Source organism: Ranitomeya imitator, chromosome 3 (genome assembly GCF_032444005.1).
Source record: "Ranitomeya imitator isolate aRanImi1 chromosome 3, aRanImi1.pri, whole genome shotgun sequence".
NCBI classification, from domain to species: domain Eukaryota; kingdom Metazoa; phylum Chordata; class Amphibia; order Anura; family Dendrobatidae; genus Ranitomeya; species Ranitomeya imitator.
In genome coordinates, this window is record NC_091284.1 from 92,729,062 (window position 1) to 92,755,359 (window position 26,298).

At 43.8% G+C, this 26,298-nt stretch overlaps 1 protein-coding gene across 6 annotated transcripts in view; it reads right to left on the reverse strand.

The window, feature by feature from the left end:
* Positions 1 to 10,794: 10,794 nt before the first annotated feature.
* The window catches only part of ABR (ABR activator of RhoGEF and GTPase), a 427,958-nt gene continuing 412,454 nt past the window's right edge, over positions 10,795 to 26,298 (reverse strand). For all 6 annotated transcript variants that reach the window (XM_069761141.1, XM_069761142.1, XM_069761143.1 and 3 more), the window contains 7 exons: positions 20,248 to 20,307; positions 18,482 to 18,591; positions 18,155 to 18,294; positions 17,938 to 18,072; positions 16,996 to 17,101; positions 11,912 to 12,059; positions 10,795 to 11,052 (listed from right to left, as the gene is read on the reverse strand). In XM_069761141.1, the coding sequence (XP_069617242.1) occupies positions 10,963 to 11,052; positions 11,912 to 12,059; positions 16,996 to 17,101; positions 17,938 to 18,072; positions 18,155 to 18,294; positions 18,482 to 18,591; positions 20,248 to 20,307 (789 nt within the window). In that variant the 3' untranslated portion in view covers positions 10,795 to 10,962. The remainder of the gene's footprint in view (positions 11,053 to 11,911; positions 12,060 to 16,995; positions 17,102 to 17,937; positions 18,073 to 18,154; positions 18,295 to 18,481; positions 18,592 to 20,247; positions 20,308 to 26,298) is intronic.

The following is a 26,298-nucleotide window of genomic DNA, read 5'->3' on the forward strand; positions in this document are numbered from 1 at the left end:
TACATTGTACTGGTTGTACCCCCTTGTTCCAGGGGCTGAGGATTCCTGCTGCCGGAGGCAAGAACGTGATTTTCATACTTCCAGCCATATTCCGACTAGACTTCTGGCCTCGCTCAATACACTTACATTGAGCGAGGCTGCGCACATCTTGTTGGTATGTGACCGTGTGTATAAAATCACATACTTGTGGTCTCGTACCTGGCACTGAAGAATCTTGACAGCTGTGAGGATTAACAAGTCTGCAGTCACATATAGTGACTTGTACCCAAAGGCTGGACAACTCTTAAGGGGACACTGGGAGTTGCAGGTTAATGGGACACCATTGTTAGTGGCGCTGAGCTGATTTTGCAGTTGATCACTGTACTAAACTCAGTGTCGTACTCATGTCCTGATGGTGGTTCTGATACTGTGATGTAGTAATCTTTGATTTGACAGATCATTATAGGGTCAGCGCACTGCTCTGCTCTGCTTCTCTGCTCTGGCTGTGAGCACAGCGGCCGGAAAGCAGAGCAGTGATGTCACCGCTCTGCTTTCCGGCGCTCACAGCCAGAGCAGAGAAGCAGAGCGCCGAGGACAGACAGCGGTAGGTAAGTATGTAGCGTTTGTTTTTTTACTTTTAGGATGGTAACCAGGGTAAACATCGGGTTACTAAGCGCGGCCCTGCGCTTAGTAACCTGATGTTTACCCTGGTTACCGGGGACCTCGGGATCGTTGGTCGCTGGAGAGCTGTCTGTGTGACAGCTCTCCAGCGACCAAACAGCGACGCTGCAGCGAACCGGATCGTTGTCGGTATCGCTGCAGCGTCGCTTAATGTGAAGGGGCCTTTAGTCTGTTTCAGTAGTTCCACAATCATGGGGAAGACTACTGACTCGACAGATGTCCAGAAGGCAGTCATTGACACACTCCACAAGGAGGGTAAGGCTGCTTTCACACATCAGGTTTTTGCAGTCAGACATAATCCGGCGAATTTTGAAAAAAACATCCGGCGAATGCTGCCGCCGGATCTGTTTTTTTTTTCTTTCCTAGATTTGTATTAGCGCTGGATTGCCTCATGTTTTGTCTGTCTTTCTCTGGACTCGGCAAAAATTGTTTGTCCGGCGTCTGGAAAAAACGTACAAAGTTACGTTTTTTGTTTGTGGCAAAAAGTAGTCTGCGCCGGCTCTTTGCTAGAATGGAAGCGTATGGGCGACGGATCTGTCAAATGACAGATTCCGGCGCCAGATTCAGTTTTTTTTTTTTTTTTTTTTAACTGCGCATGCTCAGATTTTTTTAAAGATCCAATTAGCTGGATCAGCTAGTCCGATCCGTCGAAAAAACGGATCCGTTGCATCAGTTTTTACAATCTGCAATGGATCAGTTTTTTTCAGCATTCGCTGGATTGTGCCTGATGGCAAAAAACTGATGTGTGAAAGCAGCCTTAGGCTACTTTCACTCTTGCGTCGGCACAACATACCGACGCACGTTGTGAAAATTATGCACAACGTGGGCAGCGGATGCAGTTTTTCGACTCATCCACTGCCCATTCTAAAGTCCGGGGAGGAGGGGGGCGAAGTTCCAGCCGCGCATGCGTGATAGAAAATGGCGGATGCGACGTACGAAAAAACATTACATTGAACGTTTTTTCGTGCCGACTGTCCGCAGGCACATTTGCAGTATCCGTTTTTTTCCCAAAACGACGGATTGTGACGTACGTCACACGACGCAAGTGTGAAAGAAGCCTTAGCCACAAAAGGTCATTGCAAAAGAGGCTGGCTGTTCACAGAGTGCTGTATCCAGGCATATTAATGGGAAGTTGAGTGGAAAGAAAAAGTGTGATAGATAAAGGTGCACGAGCAACTGGGATAACCGCAGCCTTGAAAGGCCATTCAAAAATTTTGGGGAGATTCACAGGGACTGGACTGCTGCTGGAGTCATTGCTTCAAGAGCCATCACACACAGATGTATCCAGGACATGGGCTACAAGTGTCACATTCCTTGTGTCAGCCACTCATGACCAATAGACAACGCCAGAAGCATCGTACCTGGGCCAAGGAGAAAAAGAACTGGACTTTTTCTCAGTGGTCCAAGGTGGTGTTTTCAGATGAAAGTAAATTTTGCAATTCATTCAGAAATCAAGGTCCCAGAGTCTGGAGGAAGAGTGGAGAGGCCACAATCCAAGCTGCTGGAGGTCTAGTGTGAAGTTTCCACAATCAGTGATGGTTTGGGGAGCCATGTCATCTGCTGGTGTAGGTCCACTGTGTGTTATCAAGACCAAAGTCAGCGCAGCCGTCTACCAGGAAATTTTAGAGCACTTCATGCTTCCCTCTGTGGACAAGTTTTTTGGAAATGGAAATTTCATTCTCCAGCAGGACTTGGCACCTGTCCACACTGCCAAAAGTACCAATACCTGGTTTACAAACAACAGTATCACTGTGCTTGATTGGTCAGGAAACTCCCCTGACCTTAACCCCATAGAGAATATGTGGGGTATTGTCAAGAGCAGGGGTGTCAAACTGCAATCCTCAAGGGCTGCAAACAGGTCATGTTTTCAGGATTTCCTTGTACTGCACAGGTGAGAATTTAATCACCTACACACATGATTACAGCACCTTGTGCAAAGCTAAGGAGATCTTGAAAACACGCATGGTTTGCGGCCCTCGAGGAATGCAGTTTGACACCCCTGGTCAAGAGGAAGATGAGACACCAGACCCAACAATGCAGATGAGCTGAAGGCTGCTATCAAAGCCACCTGGGCTTCCATAACCCCTCAGCAGTGCCACAGGCTGATCGCCTCCATGCCACATCGCACTGATGCAGTAACTGATGAAAAAGGAGCCCCGACCAAGTATTGAGTGCATTTACTGAACATACATTTCCGTAGGCCAACATTCCGGATTTTAAAATCATTTTTCAAGCTGGTGTTATAAAGTATTCTAATTTACTGAGATAATGACTTTTGGGTTTTCATTGGCTGTAAGCCATAATCATCAACATTAACAGAAATAAACACTTGAAATAGATCACTCTGTGTGTAATGACTATATGAGTTTCACTTTTTGTATTGAAGAAGTGAAATAAATTAACATTTTGATGATATTCTAATTTAGTGAGAAGCACTTGAATTAGTAGAGCTGTTCTGCTACAGAAGATTTAGTTGATCCTCACATCACATTACTGTATAATGTCTGCATTGTGAAATCTGGTGACAGATCCACTTTTAACAGCAAACTGTATATTTAAATTACTAAATGTTGGACCTGACGAGGCTGGTATGTTTATTTTGAAAATCCATGTTAGAATGGCTGATTATTTATTTACGAATGTTTATCTCAATCTTTGCTTGCCTCGCCTGATTGGCAGCTCCTCTGTGGCTCCGGCTGCTGAGATCTCACACTGCTCAGTAAATGCTGCAGCTGTCAGTCAGGAGGGAGTGTAAATTGAATAAACTCAGACTTGTGAATTATTTCATTCTATAGTTGGACTTGCAGCCATTACAGCCATTCTGAAATGGATTTTCAAAGTAAATACACCAGCCTCACCATGTCTGAGATCTATTTAATAACGTATGTAGCTTGTATTGTGAAATCTGGTGATATATCATTTTCACCACGCTTCTAGGTGTGAGCAGACATGTGGAAGTTCGGGTGCTGGTACCCGACCAAAGTTAGGTTATGGTACCAGAACTGTACCTGAACTTGCACCCCACTGAAATCAATGGGGACCTGAACTTTGGAGCTGGAAAAAAAAAATCTCTGTTCATCTAATGCAGAGCAACAGATCAGTTGAGAAACACGGAGTGAACTCAAAAATGTGTAGAATTCCAATATAAAATGGATGGCATTTGGTTGCCTTATATAGATTTTTTTTTTTCTTAAAGGGTGTTTATTTTCTAAAAATAAGTTTTCACCTATGCGAGGTATAGGTGTTGTTATAGGGAGGTGGGGGACCGACCGCTGGGACCCACATAGGTTGCCAAAATCTTTATACTAAAGCCCCAGGTCGGACTCTTGACCACTGCTCAATTTGTTCTCTTTGGGGCCGATGGAAAAAGCCAAGGATAGAACTTGGCAGTCACATAGAAAATGAATGGAGTGGTGGTCTGCACACTGCTGAAACAGTGCCTTGCGAAAGTATTCGGCCCCCTGGAACTCTTCAACCTTTCCCCCCCGAGTACTTTCGCAAGGCACTGTATATGCTTAATATATCTCTTTCCACACTTTTGCCTCATCTCCATTGAAAATTGCACTTGACTATGCTTTTTAAAGGGACTGTCCAGTGAAATATGATTTATTCATAAGTCATGTGATAACTTATAGATCCCTGGAGGTCTGACAGCTGGGACCACCACTGAGCTCCAGAAGGACTCTTGTAGCCCATTTAGCAGCAGTGTGCAGACCACCACTCCATTCAAGTTAAAGGGGCCGAATAATATTGCACGCCCCACTTTTCAGTTTTTGAATTTCCACAAAAATTTTAAATCAATAAATTTTGTTCAACTTCACAATTGTGTCCCACTTGTTGTTGATTCTTCACCAAAAATGTACATTTGGTATCTTTATGTTTGAAGCATGATATGTGGGAAAAGGCTGAAAAGTTCCAGGGGGCCGAATACTTTTGCAAGGCACAGTATCTGGCTAATGAAAGTATATGGGAGCTTTGCTCTATGCCGCGCGTCTAGAGAAATAATTTTTTATAAAACTACATGTATGATGTGGCGTCACTCTTAAACACATGGTGGGATTCACATGCCTGAAACACTCGGGTACAGGGCCACGATCTTCACCAGTCACTAATTCTTTACTTTCTGCTCATTGTTAGGGGTTTGTCCTTTTTTCAAGAGAAAAATCAAAAACGACATTTTGTAAATCTTTTATTAACTAACGTTATCATTACTATTTTTGCTCCATTTCTAGCATCATAATAATATACAGACAAGGCAACAGTACAGACACAAAATAAAAATATACAAGGCGGATCTTTCCATCCCTTTAGATTTTTTCCTTGGGCTTCATAAATACAATATTGATGTAACAAAAAAAATTCTCAAACACCAAAAGAAATCTAGGAAACCATTATATTTTCTTTCTGCTGCCAATGACAGTGTGAAATGTGGAGTGCAGGATGGGGGTTCTTGTTCTGTATCGTCCCCAAGTAAAATGAACAAGTTTATTGTGCAGTTTCCCATGGATGGCCTGGCGGGTTACATCAACATATACTGGATACCAAGATGGCTACTTGGTTGTACAGAACAAATAAAAGTTGTTGTTTATTTTTTTTTACACAATTCTGAAAAAAAGATAAAGAAATATGAAAACTACAAGATCAGACACAAACAGGATTTTCAGTAGATCATGGAAGATACAAATAGCGGCTTTTCCTTTAAAGGGGTTGTCCGTCCTTAAGCTGGAAGTCTACAGTCATCCTATGTGACTGCAGTCTTGTGAGTCCTCACTCTCCGGCATCTGGAGCAGGCTGCGATGTGACCACAATCTGCGATTTGCATACTTCCGGCCACATTCTGACTAGACATGTTCTGCATCACTTGGATTGTGCGATGCTGCGCACGTCTAGTCGGCATGTGACCACATGTATGCAAATTGAATAATTGCGGTCATGTGCACGCCGCTCCCGAAGCCAGAAAATCCTCACAACATGCATAGAGTGACTGCAGACTTGTACCCGAAGGCCGGATGACCCCTTAAAATAAATGTTCCCCAACCCACAGTCTGTGAACTTCTAAAACATTCACTAGACCTGTCACTGCATCAAAAGGAATGGAAAACTAGTTCATGCATGCCTAGTGTAAAGGCAGAAGACGCAGGTAACAAAGCTGTCCTAAAACATGGGCAGGCCGGCCGAGAACCATGGAAAGCATTCATTCCCTATGGGTTGTTGGGCGCTACACTCGACTTTTTCCAGCAGCTCCTTAAAGAATGCATGGAGGAGCAGTCAAGCGTCCGACCTGCTGGGCTATTTTGGAAAGGAAATAAAAGTTTGGCCATCGATCAATCACTGCAGGTCCCCCACAGTTGGACACCCACCGATCTGCCATCACCTAACCTGTGAGTAGGTGATAACTTGTTTGCAGTGAACATCCCCTTTAAGCTTGGCCCTTAAACACATGGACAGTACATATGAGCGTCTGGGACTGTGTCTAATCCATAGATAGGTGGCTTTTGTAATTCAGCACCTGTTATCCTATGGGGTTCGTATCGATTCATGGTGGATCTGTAGGTTTCTTCTGCATTTCTCTAATGGGGGCCACCCCAGGTATTGGCAGTAGGTAGGTCACTGGGTAGAAGCTGTGCTATGTCACATGTGACCGTACGAGGAAATAGGACTTCATTCACACAATGCGGCAGAGCACTGGCCACATGTTCTGTCCCTAGAGTATATCTAGTTCGTTTCATATTTAGTAAAGCTGGCCATTATTAAAGTGTTGTATTTACTTCCCTGAATAGCTAGTCTGGAACTGCAAGAAGTGACCATCATGGGCTTTGACACTTGCCCTGAGCCACATAAGGACTGTGGGTAAAACCTGAAAAGTTCAAGCGTAGATTTAAAGGGAATCTGTCATCAGGTTTTTGCTGTGTAATCTGAAATTTGCAAGAGTTAGGGACAGAGGACTTGATTCCAGTGAGGTGTCACTTACTGGGCTGCTTTCTGGAGTTTTGATAAAATCGCTCTTTTATCTGCTGCAGATCTACCACTTCTCTGAATACAGAGCTCAGTATAACCCGACCCACATCACTGATTGACAGCTTTCTGCGTACACTCTGCATAGGCTGAAAGCGGTCAATCAGTGGTAGTAGCGGGTTTACACAGGGTAGGAGGACTATATGGCAGGAAACAACTAGTCCTCTAGTGATAATCTCCTGCTAATAAAATAGTGGATTTTTTTTTTAATTGAAGCAGCAACACACAGTTCAGTGAGTGGCTTCACTGGAATCAGGGTCTCTGCCCCGATATCATGCTGTTCTCAGATTCTCTTTAAGGTACATCTCAGCACTACAAATCCAGTAATATTCATGTCTGAGCGCATTCTTCTAGCTTACATACAGGGATATCTCATGAGATAAATAGCTGTTCAGCACAGATTGTGAGCCAGCAAGGGCTGCTGAGAAATCTGAGCTCGAAAGTTTACAGAAATCAAAAAATCTAAGTAATTTCCTCAACTTTACACGTAGAGTAATTTAATCCGTAAAAAGATGGGTGAGAAGAGAATAAATATATGCATACAAGGCAGACACTACAACTTCCAGCAGTCCGCTCAGCACTACCCACGGCTCCTTCTAAAATCTCCAGCTGGAAAGGATGACGGACTTACCAGAATCCTCAAAGTGTTAGCACCAGTAACAGCGCAGATCTGCCGGATGACCATGTCCATCATGTTTTCAAGATGACATTAACATTTATGAAGGTCATGAACAGGAAAACAAGACTTCTACAACTGCACCAAGGGAAAAAAGAAAATCACTGCGCAAGTAAAGTGATCAAAGCACAAAATCGCTTCTGAGGAAGCCAAGACGAACTCGGCTGCACTGCAGTGTGACGGCAAATCCAACCACAGGACATGTATAGGGGCAAAGAATCCAAGCAGCATCTGATCTTCCCTGCATTCATACTGTTCTTATTAAGTAACAGTGTCAAATTATTTTGCCCTCCTCTCCCCTTGCTTGTGCTCATCATTCAGGAAGGTTGTGAAATTGGGCTTCTCCTGCCTGGTTTTCTCTTGCTTAGCAGCAGAATACGGGACCAGGAAAAGCTGGACGGCTCTCTGCACTGGATTTCAAGCCAGATTGTTTAGGTTATAACTGTGGCAAGGACTTAGAGTTTCTTATGTCTTCTACAGTCACTTAGCATTGCTTTAATGAGTTAAAAGAGAATCTGTCACCAGGTTTTTGCCATGTAATCTGAGAGCACCATGATGTAGGGGCAGAGATGCCAACTCCAGTGATATGTCACTTACTGGGCTGTGTTTTGCTGCTTCAATACAATGAGTGTTTTATCAGCAGAGTATCGATACAGGACAACTGGCCTCATGCCTCCTAGTCCAACCAAAGCCCTGTTTATCAGCTTTCTATCATACAGTGTACACAGAAAACTGTGGCATGGACAAGTTATACACAGCTCAACATCTGAGGTCGGCAGCACAGAGAACTGCTGCATCCAGTAAATTAAGTGATACATCGCTGGAATCAGGGTCTCTGTCTCTACATTGTGCTTCTATCAGATAACATAAAAACCTGCAGACAGATTCCCTTTAATACTGTACATATAGAATGAAAATGATGGAAGTCAAGTTTTATAGTTTCAACCGGATAAAACAACTGCAGCCTGAAAAAACAAGATCCAATTCCATCCTGTGAAGGATGATGATATTTTCCATAAGGTTTTTTTTTTTTTTTTTCTACGTCTGGATTAGGAAAAATCCTGACAAGGGAGTGATGACCTGTACTAAACCAGCAGATCAAATGATTAGACCTGTGATAGGGGAGAAACTACACTGCTGCAAAATTTGCCTTAAAGGGATATATAAAGGCCACATCCCTGGCTGCGGTGTCCTTATATTATGTGGTGGTATAGTCAACTAAATATCATCCCCAAATTAGTGGATCTGGGGACTGGAGCCCCAGTGTGAGCAGGTGAGGTTCACCTTATGTATTATTAATCCATGAAAAGGAGGAAACATGAACCGAATGAATGTTGGGGCTCAGGTTACTGTCAGCTGCAAACTTGTGAAATGTAGTCCCCCTCAAATACTCCACCGCCCGCCACAGGAAAAACAAACCACTAATGCATTTACTGTATAATAAAATGACCAGGCCAATATTATCTGAACGCAAATTCTAGAAAACCAAACAACAAAATTACTTATCCGCTATCCCAAGGAGGAATAGTCTGTGCACAGATCAGGGGGTGTCCTAGGAGAAACATTACTGTGATCCAGCATTGTTTTTACTTTTTTAATAAAAAAATGTGTGTTTTTAGGTTTGTGCAAAATTCAGTATGGCTTTTGCACCACCTTCAAGCTATTTTTTTCAGCACTTGTGATTTTGTAGATTTGCTCGACAATCTGATTGTGGTTTTTTTTATTATCGAAATCTTTCCGACTAATTGAACATTTGTGACTTTTTAAAATATTGCACAATTGTATTCCTGTACCCTACCGGAGCACATAACCTGACTTTTTGTGCAGTTAAAGAGTCATGCAACATTTTACTCAAAAAAAGCAACAAAACAAACACAAAACAACCAAAAGACAGACAAGAAAGTAACCAAGCAAATGATGAATGGGGGCCATAATGAATATCGCCTAACGCACAGTAACGTATGGATCCTACACCAGATCCAATCCCTTTATTGAAAATCAATTAAATGGCCGTACAAGCAGCCAAATCTGTGCCCTCTGCACCTCTACACGTGCGGCTGATAGATCACAGCCCGCATTGTCTACTGCCCTGTCCAGAGACATCCATGACAATTAAAAGTTTCTCTTGGAAAAAACAATAAAATTATAATCCCCTCCTTTCCCTCTGGAGGGTTGGTTAAGGGTTTCCTAAAAGCAGAGCTGAGAATGAAGCGGTCATGTGTGTCCTTCAGTGTCATTACAATGGATGGAGGAGAACCCACGTCTCATTGTATTATATACCCCACCTCACCCTTTACTTTCTGGTTTCTTTAAATATCTTTTTTCTGCTTTTCTACTTTTATTATTTTAACCTTTGATACAAATAAATAGGAACAAAAAAAGGAAACTCAAAAATAGAAGCAATGTACTGCACAAGAAGCTGCCATGGATTATCACGTGCATGTGTGTGAATGGAGCAGAGAACCCGGCCTGTGCAGTCACCCCCACTGCTGCTGAATACACAGGGTGTCCTGCATTAGAAGAGCACCACATCTGTCCAGAGGTGGTGTGTGGTATTGCAGGTCAGCCCTTTGTAATTCATTAGAGCGGAGCTGCAATACCGGACACACTCCGCGGATCAGTGGTGATGGTTCGAAAAAAGAAATCTAAGCTAGACGCAACCTTTAATTTCCAAAATGTTGGTGTTAGGATAGATCTAAAACACACGACATGTTGACCATCTGTTCCTATAACTCCATTTTCCCAATTAAGTTAAACCTAATTTCTAAGGGGACTGTGCGTGTGTTTGGCGCCAGCGTGGGGTACCTGACTTCTCGGAATTGATTGGTCGTGATTAAGGGCCGGCTGTGGTGCAGCTCGGGTACCGGTCAATTTCCTCATTCCCGGAGGAGTAACAAACGTACCACCTTTTGAAAGCAGCAAAAATCACAAGTGACAAATCCACCAGGAAATGAAAATTAAAAAAAAAAAAGGACCAAAAGCACTTTTCATCCACAATAGAAGACAAAAGTTAGAAGAAAACGTCATGGCAACGGTTTAGCATTAAAAACGTTAGGACGGAGAGTCCGCTCATATTCTGCCAAGTCTATGAAGGAAAATATCGCAGAACTGAGCAGAGTACCCCAATGTTCATCAACCTCCACTCGCCATGTGCGGGGGGCAATTGTCAAACAATGGGTTTCATGTTTGGCCCCTGTGGTCCCCGAGGGGAGGAAGGATACAGTGCAGTTTGCAGTCTCTAGCACAAGTTGTTGAGAATATGGCAGGTTAAAAGACCCTTCAATTCAGCCGAGGTGTCAAGATTTTCCCAAGCCGTTCACTCACATGAAGGAATGTGGGTAATAAGAAAGTTCTCCAAACCTCCGCTCCCCCGGGGTCGCCTGCTCCTACATAAAATAATGCCTGAAAACCAATATACAAAATACAGCTCGCTACAAGGGGAGCACAGTGCCGCTCAATTTATAGTTTTCTTTCCACTTTTCTGTACAAAAGGATTCAAGAAATGAACAGGAGCAAGATGGGGGCTGCTCTGGGTTCTGGGATCATTCTTCCAATGTCTTTTGCCAAATGTACAGAGAGAAGAGGAGCCGCCTGGTCTTCTGGTTGTCGCCTCACACGTCTGTGGAGTAGTACAGAGTGTTCCTCTTCAGCTCCGAGAAACTGATCGGGGGGTGCTGCAGGTAATAGAGAAGGACCTGGACCTGAAGAAGAAAGACAAAAAGCATGGAGTTCGTTTCTAAATACATCGCTTTATGTGCTCCAGAGCTGCATTCACAAGGCTACGGCTTTTAGGACTGAAATCTCGTCCCAGCAGAGGTTAGGGAAAGGAAACAAGACACGGGATCTCCGCTGTCTGAGTTTGTTCATTCGGAAGTTTGCTGAGTGTTCTTAATGACTTCCAGCAGAATTGTAAATGCAGCTCTGGATGATAATAGAAGAAGTCACTCAATCAGTGCAAGACGAGCTTTATTGTATGCAGGTTACATGTATGTGTAAGGCTACTTTCACACTTCCGTCGGTACGGGGCCATCGCAAACCGTTTAGCACAACGTGGGCAGCGGATGCAGTTTTCCAACGCATGTGCTGGCCATTGTGATGAGCGGGGAGGAGGGGGCGGAGTTTCTGCCGCGCATGCCAGGTTGAAAATGGCGGACACGTCGCACAAAAAAAGTTACATTGAACGTTTTTTTGTGCATCGCGTCTGCCAAAACACAACGGATCCGTCGCACGACGGATGCAACGTGTGCCCATCCGTCGCGATCCGTCGCTAATACAAGTCTATGGGCAAAAAACGCATCCTGCAAGCACATTTGCAGGATGCGTTTTTTGCCCATAATGACGGATTGCGACGGAGCCCAGAAGACGGAAGTGTGAAAGTAGCCTATAGTGTAAAATGCTCAGTAAGTATTTAAAGCTGTTACACAGAATACAGCAGTCAGTCCTAGTTAAAGGGGTTCACCGCGTTACACAATTTCTATTTGCCATCTGTAAACTGTGGAGGAACTAACAAGTGCTAATCATCCCACCTGCATGTGCTCAATATCAGCAGCGGAAAATTACCTGTGCCATAACGTCGTGTGACCAGATGTCTGATGCCAGGTTTGTGTGGCCTTTACTTTCCACTTCCGAGGGTCTTAGTAATGTGGGGCCAAAGACAGTGGCCAAGTTATGCAGCGACATCTTGTTGATTGGCTCCTTCTCTGCAACCCTACAATCAAAATGGAACAAAAATAGAAAAAAGAACCTTTAGTGTGCGAAAGTACAAGATTATGGAAATAACCCAAATGTTCTCGGCTTCATCTAAACTTTTGGTTTGGATGCACATAGTCAAGAGGCTATTATTGTCGGGGGGCTTTTCGGTCCTATGTTACCAGGGTTTTCCAAGATTATTACAAATGTGCATACAGACAAGTAATATGATAAAAACCTATCCTCACACGTTGCATTCACCGCTCTGTCGGTCTTTACCTGGCCTCAGCAATGGCGTGCTGGCTATATACATGATAGATGTAGCAGATCACGGGTGTACAGCACAGGACGGCTGAGGTCAGTGACTGGCTGCAGCCATCAGTAGGCGAGCTGCAATAAATGATGACCAAAGAGGGGCTGGAGGAGATAATGGCCTATGTAGGGTCCTTCTCCATGTTGCCTGCTTTAGGAATGATCTGAAAAAACAACCCTTTAAATGATGCAAAAATCATGCTGCTATGGCCATTAAATAGCAGCATATAATCCTATTATCTTCTGAATTCCTGCAAATCAGATGTTACTGTACAACAATAGCTTGTACTAAAACTCAATGTGGGTAAAGTTTTTGCTCGTGGAGAACACCAAGCTGGCGTGTGGAGACTTATAAGCCCTGTAACATTCCCCTAGGATATTAAATATGCAAATAGCCTCTTCAGAGAGGAAGAGACTGAAGCTCTGGTGCCTGATATTGGAGGTAGCAACCCTGCAGGTCACTATTGATCCTTTAGCGTCCCTTGCCACGACTTAGAATAGGAAGCTAAACCAGAAACTCAATTTCCAAACACGTTTCAGGGTTTTTGCCCATTAACAGTGCAAATCAGGAGAACTGATGAGGTCAGTAAAGCGCTGTAGAATTAATGGCGCTATATAAGGGAGTAAAATAGATAAAATAAATAAACTGGTTGATTGGGTAAGAAGCCTTACACCCACCTCCTCTTCTCCAGTATCCTGTCCTGGTCTACTCTGGCATTGCTGCTTTGGGATCTGCAGTATATCACTATGCTTTCACAAATTGGTCATTCTGAAAAATTTCCCAAGCTAGTCCCTTTTATTTTGTTGCTTGGTGTGCCTTTCTTTAACCCCTTAACAACCGCCGATACGCATTAAAAGGCGGCTGATAAGGGGACTCATTCCCTCATTGCAGTTTTATAACTGCGATCGGGAATAAGGTTATAGTGTCTCCCCCTAGCGTCGGAAAATCTCCAGACGCTATCACAGTCCTCAAAAGCCAATAATTAGTATGTCATGCCCATAGTCAGATTACATTTTCTGTAGTACCTTTGGGTTAAAAATCCTCACTATACCCTTGGATAAAATCCTTGAGGGGTGTAGTTTCCAAAATTGGGTAACTTGTGGAGTGTTTTCACTGTTTAGGCACATCAGGGGTTCTCCAAACACAACACCGCGTCCTCTCTCGATTGCAGTCATTTTTGAGTTCAAAAAGTCAAACTGTGTTGCTTCCCTTCAGAGCTTTGCTGTGCGTCCAAACAGTAGTTTTACCCAACATATGGGGTATCGACGTACTCAGGATAAATTACACAACAAATTATCCTTGTGAAAGTAAAAAAATTAGGGCCGATGCTAAATTTTTGTGAAAAAGGAGTAAAATATAATTTTTTTTCTACTACATTCCAATAATTCCTGAGAAGCACCTTAAGTGTTAATAAACTTCTTGAATATGGTTTTGAGGGGTGCACTTTTCAAAACGGTGTCACTTTTGGGTATTTTCAAAGTCACTTCAAATGTGAGGTGGTCCCTAATAAAAATTGTTTTGTAAATTTTGTTGGAAAAATTGAGAAATTTCTGATGAACTTTTAACCCCAAAATAACGTTTAAAAAATTATGCTGATGTAAAGTAGACATGTGGGAAGAATTATGTACTATTTTGTGTGGTGTAACTATCTGATTTAAGGGCATAAAAACTGAAAGTTTGAAAATTGTGAAATTTGTCAAATTTTCTATATTTGTGTAAATCTATGCAAATCATATCGACCAAAATTTACCACTATCGTGAAATACAATATGTCACGAAAAAACAGTCTCAGAATCAGTTTGATCTGTTGAAGAGTTTCAGAGTTATTACCTCAAAGTGACACAGGTCAGATTTTAAAAAATGTGAGACAAGATCATCCACGGAGCACAGTGATAAAATTTGCCGTCTTAACTTTGCAGTTATGTGCAGCTGCTGGTACTGTATCATGTACCACGTTCAGCCACCATTGTGGTATTAGCTCTGTGTGGACACTGGTTGTTCGTACTAATGGAAGCGCCATCTAGCCGACTACATCTGGGCAGAATGTGCTCTATCGTACCTTCGAGGCAGAACTGCTCAGTGGTGTCCTGCCCTTGGATAGTGCCAGGTTCTTTTCTCTCATGGGTGTACAATCAGTATGACTTGGCACCACCATGTTATATTATATGGAGGAACCCACAAACCAACCAATCACTTATTAATCCGTCAGTACAGTAAGAGTACGGTAGTGATGTGTGGCGGACTGTAACTCATTCTACACATATAATGGTGGCTTTTCTGCCAGGACACTCGCTGCCGCACATTGTACTTTCCCAGCGATGCTCGCCGTCGCCGCACATGAGCTACTGCTATGAGAAAAACAGCTGCGTCTCCCCTCCTCTCATGTTCCCTCCAAGGCAGATGTGGGGGCTGGCAAGTACCCGTCTCTCAGATGGAAAACTTGACTTTTCCTCTAAACTCTTGGCCTGATTCTCATACGAGGAATTTACTAAAGATTTGTAGCCATGGAAAACTATGAGACTAGAAATGTTGTGTGTCCCAGTCACGATCGTTACCTGGGCCGAGCTTCAGCTAACTCCAGTCCGTGCAATGTGAGAGACATCTGGAGACTAAATACCACAGAGTGCACCCAATCCTTCCCATGATATCCCTCACAGAGAACGGCGCATAGACGGGCGGCTTATATACTACAGAACACATGATGGAAAGTCTCTCCACAAGCTCTGCCTGGATATTCTTACCGGTGGAAACCAGCAAGTTGATCAAATCTTGAGTACGTGACCACAAGTTATATGGGCCGACTATTCACAAAAATTCTGAGGTCAGAGCCCACAGTTCCTAAACTAATAACCATTAGTTTACCTCCATGTAGGAAAATCTACAGCCGCATATCCCACACCAAATTGTGCAGATTCTGCGGCACATTTCATCCTTTGCAATGCAAAATCCATAGTAAAAATCCATAGCATTAATTGATCTGCTGCAAATCTGTCATGACCGTCAATTTAAGTTGTTGATTTTTTCTGCAGTGTATAGCGAAGATTTCATAAAATCTCATCCACAATGCTGCTAATGGGAAGTGAGTGTTACAAAAAACATAAAATCAGGACAGAAAACTTACTAAGTATCTGGGCCATGCGTACATACCATTAAAGGGAGCCTGTCGGGCTGTATATGCAGTCCGATCTGTAGACAGCACGGTATATAGAAGGAGACGCTGAGCAGAATTATATATAGGTTTGTTGGCAAATACTCAATAGAACTAGTACTTTATTCATTGAAGTCCCTGGTGTTTGTATGTATACTAGTCCAGTGGGCGGTCCTAATCAGTGATTGACAGCTATCTGCATGCACAGTCATACAGATAAGACTGTCAATCACTAAGTAGGACCGCCCACTGGACTCATGCATACAATCACCAGGGATTTCAATGAATAAAATACAAATTATACTGAAAGTTTTTACACAAAAATGTCTATCAATCCGATCAGCTCCTCCTGCTCTATGACCTCCTGCCTGCTGACCAGATACCATTTTCAACATAAGTTACCTTTAATGGTCACCTTAGGGAAGCGGTGGTGAACCTATAGCAGGCGTGACATTGGGGACATGCAGAGCCCTCCCTGTGCGCTACAACTTCAGCACTAGCGCCACCACCTATACATTAATGGAGGGAGAGATAATTGTAGAGGGCAATGGCTGATAGTGACCCAAGGTCTGAGAGGACCTGTAGCCCATACCAGATTCTCCAAATCTCTGCATGGCAAAAATTAAATGAAGGGTGAGGGGAGGCACACACCAGGATGGGGATCATATACCAGGATGGGGATCATGTACCAGGATGGGGAGCATGTACCAGGATGGGGAGCATGTACCAGGATGGGGAGCATGTACCAGGATGGGGAGCATGTACCAGGATGGGGAGCATGTACCAGGATGGGGAGCATACACCAGGATGGGGAGCATACACCAGGATGGGGAGCATACACCAGGATGGGGAGCATACACCAGGATGGGGAGCATACACCAGGATGGGGAGCATACACCAGGATGGGGAGCATACACCAGGATGGGGAGCATACACCAGGATGGGGAGCATACACCAGGATGGGGAGCATACAACAGGATGGGGAGCATACAACAGGATGGGGAGCATACACCAGGATGGGGAGCATACACCAGGATGGGGAGCATACACCAGGATGGGGAGCATACACCAGGATGGGGAGCATACACCAGGATGGGGAGCATACACCAGGATGGGGAGCATACACCAGGATGGGGAGCATATAACAGGATGGGGAGCATATAACAGGATGGGGAGCATATACCAGGATGGGGAGCATATACCTTTATATCTGCAATCGTGTACCCCTGCGTCTGTCTAAGGCTGCCCTCTGCTCATTATTCAGGTTAAGTTGCCGTGTTGGCACTTTGTGATAAATAAGTGGGTTTTGGATTCCAGTATGGGCACTCTGTTTCTTAAAGGTTTGTCACCACTGCCTAGCAACTTTTAGAAAATAGTGATAGATGTGAAAAGGTGAAATTTTTTCGTACATATGCCATGAAACAAAATTAGCAACATTTTTCTTCCTTTATGGTAAAAGTGACATATCTCCTTCCGTCGGTTTTATCTACTTACCTTTTTAAGTGCTGAAGCAAGAAGAGAAAGGTCATGAGATTGGGGTCGGGCAGGGAGCGCAGAAGGTGCATCATGCAGTTCTCCTTGGCAGCTGGATCAGACAGAGCTGTAACCATGGAAACACAGGAGGATTAGAACTCCGGAGCAGCGCAATCACCCACAGGACAAAGCCTACAATGGAGCCCTGCAAACAGCTGGAGCAGAGGCCATCGGGGCGGGCGGCCCCGCAATGGCTGATCACTAACACACATGTGGTGTACATGGGGCGTGCTCCTCTGTATATATATCCATGAAGATGCAGCATACAGAAGATGAATGACTAGTATTAATTGAATATTCATGCCGATCTGTCACTTTTTCAACACTGTCCATTATACTGTGGCAGAGCTGCCACTGGCGCGTCATTGCCCTGCTTTCTCCTGACAAGGAGGCACCAATACGACAATGTAATTTTTATTTTCATCTTTTACATTTTAAAAATTGCATAAAGGAAAATGGGCCGACCGAATGTGGCTAAAAAGTGAAATTAAGAAAAATTGACTGGAAGCTTCAGTGTTTTGTGTCTCTTCAATTTGGTAGACAGATTAATAGTTCTAAAGATGAAGAGAACAAGTGGAAGCCGTAAGATATCTGAGCTTTCTGCTGATTTTTGGCCACTTCTATATATAAAGGGCCAATTTCACAGTGTAATATGGGCATATTTCTGCTTCTATGTTATGGCCACAAATCCTGAAGCGACCAAGGATCTGATCCCCATTACGAACATCATCAGGCCTTGCTGCCGAACAGCTGAATGGTTTCTATGGATCCTGGTGTCGTACCTAAAAAATCTGACCTCAAATACTTGAAAAAAAAATGCTAAAAAAATACTTTGACTATTACTTGCCATAATGAGAAGCATTGTTAGAGGATTACAGAATAGAAATGAAAGTTGACTCCTACCAATTCCTTCCATGAAAGCCAGATACAGCTTGTCAGTAAGGAGGGGTTCTGGGAGCTCCCGGAAGTAAAGCTTTAATGTGCCAGCGATGGCGTTGATGTCCATGTCACTAAGCATCATCAGAATGTCTTTATTGTCTAAGAAAGAAAAAAAGAAGCTCCGTAAGGTACAAATATTTCCAAAACTTATTACGTTATGTCACATATCAACGTAACTTACTGGCATCAAATACAGCCTTCAAGGCCTGGATATCAGTAGCCACTCCAGATATTCTGTAGATGCCGACCTCCTCAATGCCACGTTTCTCCACCTCCTCTATACATTGACGAACTATATATGGCACCTTAGATCTTTCCCGCCTGCAGAAGAGACAGAAGTGTGCTCATTAGAGGAGCAGTAATAAGCTTGGCTTCACCGGAGAAGATGCGCTTAGACGCTGACATTGCCTCTACTAATTGGTGAAAGTCAAAGGAAACTGACAGACTTCCCAAGAGCTCATTAAAACCAAAGAGTAAGAGGGGAGGATGTTACTGGTGGTCTACTTACTTGGTTACCACACTGATTTTAACTCCAAAAACCCCCGTCTGCTTTTTAGAGGGCGTCCTTTTCAAGCTCATATCCCGGCTACTAAACTTCATGGAAAACTCAACTTTGATCTGTTAATAAAGAAAAAAAAAATGATCAAAAGGTGCTAATATGTCTACAAGTACAATATTTGTATCAGCTATGGAATTAACTGATATAGTGAGAAACAACATGTTTAAATAGTGATCTGTTCACACTAGCATCATCTGTAAATGATGGAAGCCGTTATGCTGGGATACATCAGATTAAAGGAGTATTCTCGAGTTATAAGCTATCCCCCCCTATCCATGGGATAGGAAATAACTTCCCCATCATTGGAGGTCTGACCAATAGGACAGCCATCATTCACGAAAACAGGAGCGCTGAACAGAGCGGTGGTCAATCATTCACGTTGCCGCTCCATTCATTCTTATAGGTCTGTTGCAGACAGCTAGGCGCAGTCCTCGGCTATCCCTGGTGGTCCCATTAAGAATGAATGGAACGACCGTGTGCAAGATCGACCACCACTCCATTCATAGGGATCTTCAGAGCTTTGTTTTCGGGATACGTGGGGATCAGTCGGCTCTCCCGAGATCGGGAAGCTCACTCGTATCCCATGGGAAGGAATAACTTCCAAATCCGAAAATACTCCTTTGCCAAAAAACAAACCTCCTTATCGTTAGACATGGCGAATGAAGAGAACCTAACATTACAGGATCTGAGATTCTCTCACTACTCAGTAGAAGTGACCAAGCTCAATTAATGCGGCTTATTAATGGAAAATGTGGACACAATATCAATTGCAAGTCTGGAGGCAATCTGTGATATTACCATGTCCTGGTGATGTAATATCCACTTACAGAAAGACCTGAACATTTTCACCAACTGATAAAAACAGGATCTAAGTGCGGCCAAATCACATTTTTTGACACGATTTCCAAGGCAAATAATACTTATCAGGTCTGGGGAATTTTTAAGATAAATACTTGATATTCTAATTTAGTAAATTATTAACAGTGACAAGTACTTAGATGTTCAAAACGAAAAAATAAAAAGTATATGTAGGCTGCATCGTACAATGTATTCCGGGGAGATCTGTGTTACATAGAGAAGATATCAATTGCAACCTGGAAGGAAACCATACAAACCCCTTGCAGGTGTTGCCCTTCACTAGATTTGTGCCCAGGACAAACAGTGCCAAGCATGGAGCCATCATGCTTTAGCTATGTTAAGAAACCATACAAGTTGAGAGCGGTTCCTTCAGGAGCACAGTGCTGCCATGACTCCTACTTGATGGAGGGTGGGTGTGGAGGAGGGCAAAAACGCTCCTAGAGACTAACAGATTAGGGCTGGGACAAGTGCTGGGGAGCTGAAGCTAGCCAGGTTAAGCCATGCGGCCACCTCGAGCCGCGCGGCCACCTCGAGCCACGCGGCCACCTCGAGCCACGCGGCCACCTCGAGCCACGCGGCCACCTCGAGCCACGCGGCCACCTCGAGCCATGCAGTTAACTCCAGAGCAGAGTTTGCAGTCTGCAGTATATAGCAAACAGCTAGCAAGTTCTAGAAGGATGGCTGATGACCTTGACAAGGAACAATACCGTACAGAATTAAAAATATTTTCATTCTTAGTTTTTACTAATAAATCGCAAAATTGCTTATTTTTAGAAATATTAAATTTGTAAAACTGCATAGACAAAACAGCCCATTTAATGGTACAAAACCCCCCAACAACTGTATATGTTACCTACCCCATTCATCTCTATCACGTCCATGTGCCAGTTCTTGCTTTGCACTGCTTGAGGATCCAGCTATTAAGAAAAAGCAACCAGGTTAAGACATGATGTCTGGTTTCTTGTTATCATAACAGATATATGCAATAAATTCAGATCAAGAGTAGCTGCACACGATTTCCTATAATTTACAGTTAGGTCCAGAAATATTTGGATAGTGACTGAATCTCCATGATTTCAGCTCTGCAGGCCACTATTTTTTTATTTAAAATGAAACAACTGAGATACAATTGAAGTGTGAACTTCTAGGCTTAATTAAAGGGGTTGAATAAAAATATCCTGTGGAACGTTCAGGAATTGCCACTATTTTTCTACACAGCCTCATCATGTAATTGGCTCTAAAGTAATTGGACAAATTAACTTTACCATAAAATATTCATGTTTAATACTTTGTGCAGAATCCTTTGCAGGCAATTACTTTAAGTTTTGTCTTAATGTGAAATGAATTCTCGATGGGGGGCGAGATCGGATGATTGACTACTTTTTTGCCTTAAACTTCTGAGTTGCTTTTGCAGTATGTTTTGGGTCATCTGTACTATGGAGCGCCGTCCAATCATCAATGTTTTCGATTGAATACGAGAAGACAGTATCGCCCTGTACACTTCAGAATTCAACTGGCTGCTTCTGTCTTCAGTCATATCATTAATAAACACTAGTCACCCCGCAGTACTGGAAGCTCTGCATGTGGAGTGCTTTGGATCATGAGCCGTTCCAAACCTTCTCCATACTTTCTTCTTCCCATCATTCTGGTATAGATTGATCTTTGGTTCATCTGTTCAAAGAATGCTTTGCCAGGACTGAGCTGGCTTCTTTATATATTTTTTGACAAAATCTAACCTGGCCTTTCTATTTTTAAGACTTAGATACTGAAACACATACTTCCTGGAGAGTGATCTTCACTTGGGTGGATGTTGTGAACGGATATTTCCTCACCAAGGAAAGAATTCTGCGATCATCCACCACTGCTGTCTTCTGTGGACATCCAGGCCATCTTGAACTCCCAAGCTCACTAGTGCTTTTTTCTTCTTTTTTTTTACAGAGCTGTTGAATTGACCACTCCTAACATTTGTGCTACCTGATTAATTTCTTTTTTTTTCAGCCTAATGATAGTCTGTTTATCTTCCGTAGAGAACTCCTTTCGCATCTCGGCTTCAGGAAAATGGCCGCCGCGATCTCCATCTGCGCACGCGCGGCATCCTACGGCCATTTTCCTGAAGCCCCGGGCAGCAGAGGACTCCATATGCGCACGCGCGGCCTCAGGAAGATGGCCGCCCCCACAGATCACCAGGGAAATAGCGCCGATCGCGCGTTTTTTCTTCTCCTGCCCAGTGGATTCAGAAGATGGGCATGCGCAAACCACTACGCCACCAACGGAAATATATGCAAGATCTGGGGGAAGAAACAGCGATGTCGCCACGCCCATATGACCTGACCAGCCTGATTGACAGGCGACTTTGGTAAGGTATTTCGGCAGCATAGGTGGGGAATCAGGGTACACAAAATACACTATAGTAACGCACAGCTCAGGCCCTATTTAACAGTATTTTTTATCTCGTACTGAAAAAACGGGGTGACGGGTTCCCTTTAATATGGGGTTGCCCAATGGTGGACAACCCTTTAAATGACATAAGGGACACTGTGAAGACTAATGATGGATATACACCTTAAGGCCCCTTCACATTAAGGTACATTCACACATAACGATATTGTTAACGATATCGTTGCTTTTTGTGACGTAGCAACGATATCGTTAATGAAATCGTTATGTGTGACAGCGACCAACGATCAGGCCCCTGCTGGGAGATCGTTGGTCGCTGAATAAAGTCCAGAACTTTATTTCGTCGCTGGACTCCTGCTGACATCGCTGGATCGGCGTGTGTGACACCGATCCAGCGATGTCTTCACTGGTAACCAGGGTAAACATCGGGTAACTAAGCGCAGGGCCGCGCTTAGTAACCCGATGTTTACCCTGGTTACCATCCTAAAAGTAAAAAAAAACAAACACTACATACTTACCTACCGCTGTCTGTCCTCGGCGCTCTGCTTCTCTGCTCTGGCTGTGAGCGTCGGTCAGCCGGAAAGCAGAACGGTGACGTCACCGCTCTGCTTTCCGGCCGCTGTGCTCACAGCCAGTACAGGAGGAGTGCAGAGCACAGCGCTGGAGGACAGACGGCTGTAGGTAAGTATGTAGTGTTTGTTTTTTTACTTTAACGATGGTAACCAGGGTAAACATCGGGTTACTAAGCGCGGCCCTGCGCTTAGTTACCCGATGTTTACCCGGTTACCGGCATCGTTGGTCGCTGGAGAGCGGTCTGTGTGACAGCTCTCCAGCGACCAAACAGCGACGCTGCAGCGATCCGGATCGTTGTCGGTATCGCTGCAGCGTCGCTTAATGTGAAGGGGCCTTTAAGCGACGCTGCAGCGATACCGACAACGATCCGGATCGCTGCAGCGTCGCTGTTTGGTCGCTGGAGAGCTGTCACACAGACAGCTCTCCAGCGACCAACGATGCCGGTAACCAGGGTAAACATCGGGTAACTAAGCGCAGGGCCGCGCTTAGTAACCCGATGTTTACCCTGGTTACCTTCCTAAAAGTAAAAAAAACAAACAGTACATACTTACCTACCGCTGTCTGTCCTCCAGTGCTGTGCTCTGCACTCCTCCTGTACTGTCTGTGTGAGCACAGCGGCCGGAAAGCAGAGCGGTGACGTCACCGCTCTGCTTTCCGGCTGACCGACGCTCACAGCCAGAGCAGAGAAGCACAGCGCCGAGGACAGACAGCGGTAGGTAAGTATGTAGTGTTTGTTTTTTTTACTTTAACGATGGTAACCAGGGTAAACATCGGGTTACTAAGCGCGGCTCTGCGCTTAGTTACCCGATGTTTACCCTGGTTACCAGTGAAGACATCGCTGGATCGGTGTCACACACGCCGATCCAGCGATGTCCACGGGAGATCCAGCGACGAAATAAAGTTCTGGACTTTCCCCAGCGACCAACGATCTCCCAGCAGGGGCCTGATCATTGGTCGCTGTCACACAACGATTTTATTAACGATATCGTTGCTACGTCACAAAAAGCAACGATATCGTTAACAATATCGTTATGTGTGAAGGTACCTTTAAATGTTGACTGTACAACTGCCTGCTATTGTCTCTACCCCTTCCCATACATATGCACACTGAGCTCGGCCAAGTATGCATGTGTTCTCAAGAGATGGATAGACATAAGCTGCCGCCAGAAACCTTATCTCCATTGAGAACAAAGCATAGGGCATGTTGAAATCCAAAGGTCCGATCTTTCTTTCTCTCTTTCAAGATCTGCAGTCAGGGGTCTGTCTAGTGACCCTATAATCGTTGAGTTGTCCCCAGTCCAGGCAAAGTTTTTTTTTTTAAAGGCTCAGCATAAGATCAGTGATTTCTCTTGTATGAAAAACATGAGACAATTTTTTACCATCAGAATTTGATCAACATTAATTTATTGCATATGAGAAGGTTTTTTTAAGCTTCTAACATGAAGATCGGACAGCAATAGGATGAAGTGCTGTCCGATATTTTTCACAGACCCGTAAACTTGCATTGGTTAGTTTGATCCATGTCTCAGATCAAAATTGGAACATGTTTGTGTTCTGTCATGGTCCACTCGGTCAGCAAAAATAAAAAATCCACAGACAAGTGAACAAACCCATAGACTATTATGGGTGAAAAATACAGATAGGACACTTAGAGGAAAAACAGACCTCTGGAGACAAGGTGTATGGCAGCATATATTCTCAAGCCAGATTTTAACCTCAGGAGCCGAGTGGTGCACGGCAAGAGAGCTACATACAGACACACCGCGCCGACATCCAACAATCAGGAGAATACGGCACACCACTGCTCTCCTGCTCGTTACAGATATCGTGACATTTGTCTCCTGTACAATGATATCACGGCAGACAACACAAAGGTGGAAAATAAAGATAGAACAAAGCACCAAGTACGGCCCTCTATTTTTACACCTGTCAAAAAACTGCAAATGCTTCCTTCAAGACTCAAGACAAGAAAAAAATCTATTTCTATCCAATTAGCCATGGGATAAACAGGCGAGGATCTGAAAGTTCAAGTTTCCATTTCAATAGGGTCTAGAAAACATTTTCTCATCTATTTATAATCCCTGGGAAAGGCAGGCAGACATTTCCTGCTTCAGTTTATTTTGCCCAAGATTACAAAAAAAATACAAAAAAACCCAAGATGGGCACAATCCTTTTAATTATGTGAATATATATATTCTGCTGCAGGAGTGGACATTTCATTAGTGCAATCTATGAGGCTTCTCAGGGGCCAAAGTGGCCACTACCACCTCCACAACAGCTTCTGTCACAGACAGAGTTCTTGGACTGCCAAGGGCCCATACAGAATTTTTGCACAGGGGCCCATTTCTGTGTCCATCACTGTTCCGCCATATATCCAACAGCCAAGGGCCATGTACGTGACGGCTGGTTCTAGGTCTAGAAGCATGAGGAACACAAGAGAGTCTCATACTAGCACACCATATATTAATCCACCGCAAGCAGACGAGGATGACGAAGATGTATCACTCCATACTGCACCCGAGGAGACGTTTTAGTGTTTTTATTTAGACCTACAACACTATAACCCCTGGAAAATCGAATAGTTTTTTAGACACTTTATACTTTGTCAAAATTAGTCAATGAAAACATTTTTCTTACAGAGAGCAGAATATCTAGGAAAATACAGCGACTACCTGTGTAAGCCAGGCATCAACGTGAGATCAGTGAGCGTCCATCACCCTGGATAAGACCCAACCAGCAAAATGGACAGGCGCCAACTCTTCCCTTCACTGTGGCCACACAAGCTGGTCCATTCTTGTGGCTGTGTTTGGTTCTAGAGCTTTGCCCCATTCAAGGTCTCAGGAGTCAGACCAGACACATCTTAAAAAGTTGCAGTAGTAGACATTGTTGTTCTCAACTGGACAGTGCTACAAGAATTCAGTGGTGGTGAGACAAATTTCAAGATGGCACATGCTGCATACCACAAGCCACGCTTCTTTACACCACGTCTCACCCTTTGCACCAGCTTACAAACAAACCACTCTGAGCTCTACCTGAACCAAAGACACTTTGGTGGTTTTCTTGGGCCGTAAATGGTGCAATTTTTCACCATTTCACGTCCCCATGTGAACCCACAACTTTTTAATGTTAAACTACCCGCTATTTTATTTTCTACCACCGCACAAAATTCAGAGGGCCCATCCCACTGATGTAATTACAAGGAGTAACAGACCTGAATAAAATTATCCTCTCGCATTTCATCTGTACTCTCCAGTGAAAGCAAATAGCCAAGAGTCCTCCATCCGGAGCAACTTCAAAGGGATGCTTGTGAGATACTGGAAAGAGAATATTATGCATGCGGCACTAACAAGCCCGAGTAAGTGCAATTCAGCTGAACAGCGCTCATGAGTCAGCAGGTCGCGAATCTAATGCATGGCTAGCAGACTCTCCAGCGCCTCCCGCCAACACCAGGCGGCACAATGGGGGGGATTCAAGTTCAGGAGACTGGAGGCAAAGATTACTTTTAAGTAAATGACCAGCTGATGACATCCATTTATTTATGGAATAGTGGCTGTAACAGTGCGTGGACATCCTGGCTTCATGGTTACTGTTCTGTAGTGTAGCCTGTCACCTGGTGCCAGTGTCCTCCATATTGGTCACGACTCGCCTTCAAGGGCTGTGAACAAATGTGTTTGTCTCAGGGTTTCTATCCAGCATTAGTCAACCATAGTTCATTCTATATATAATAAATGGAAATTGGATATAGTCCTAACAAACTTTAATTGCACGCCATTGTACACAACCACTATAAGAAAGTTGCACCCTGGATTGCTAAGAATGATAACTCTGGAACATTGGAACTGCACTACTGCCAAGGAAATTGGAAAATGCTACACTATGTATATATGGATTATTGGAAAAAAGAAACTGCAATAATTGGATAAATGAAACTGCAATAT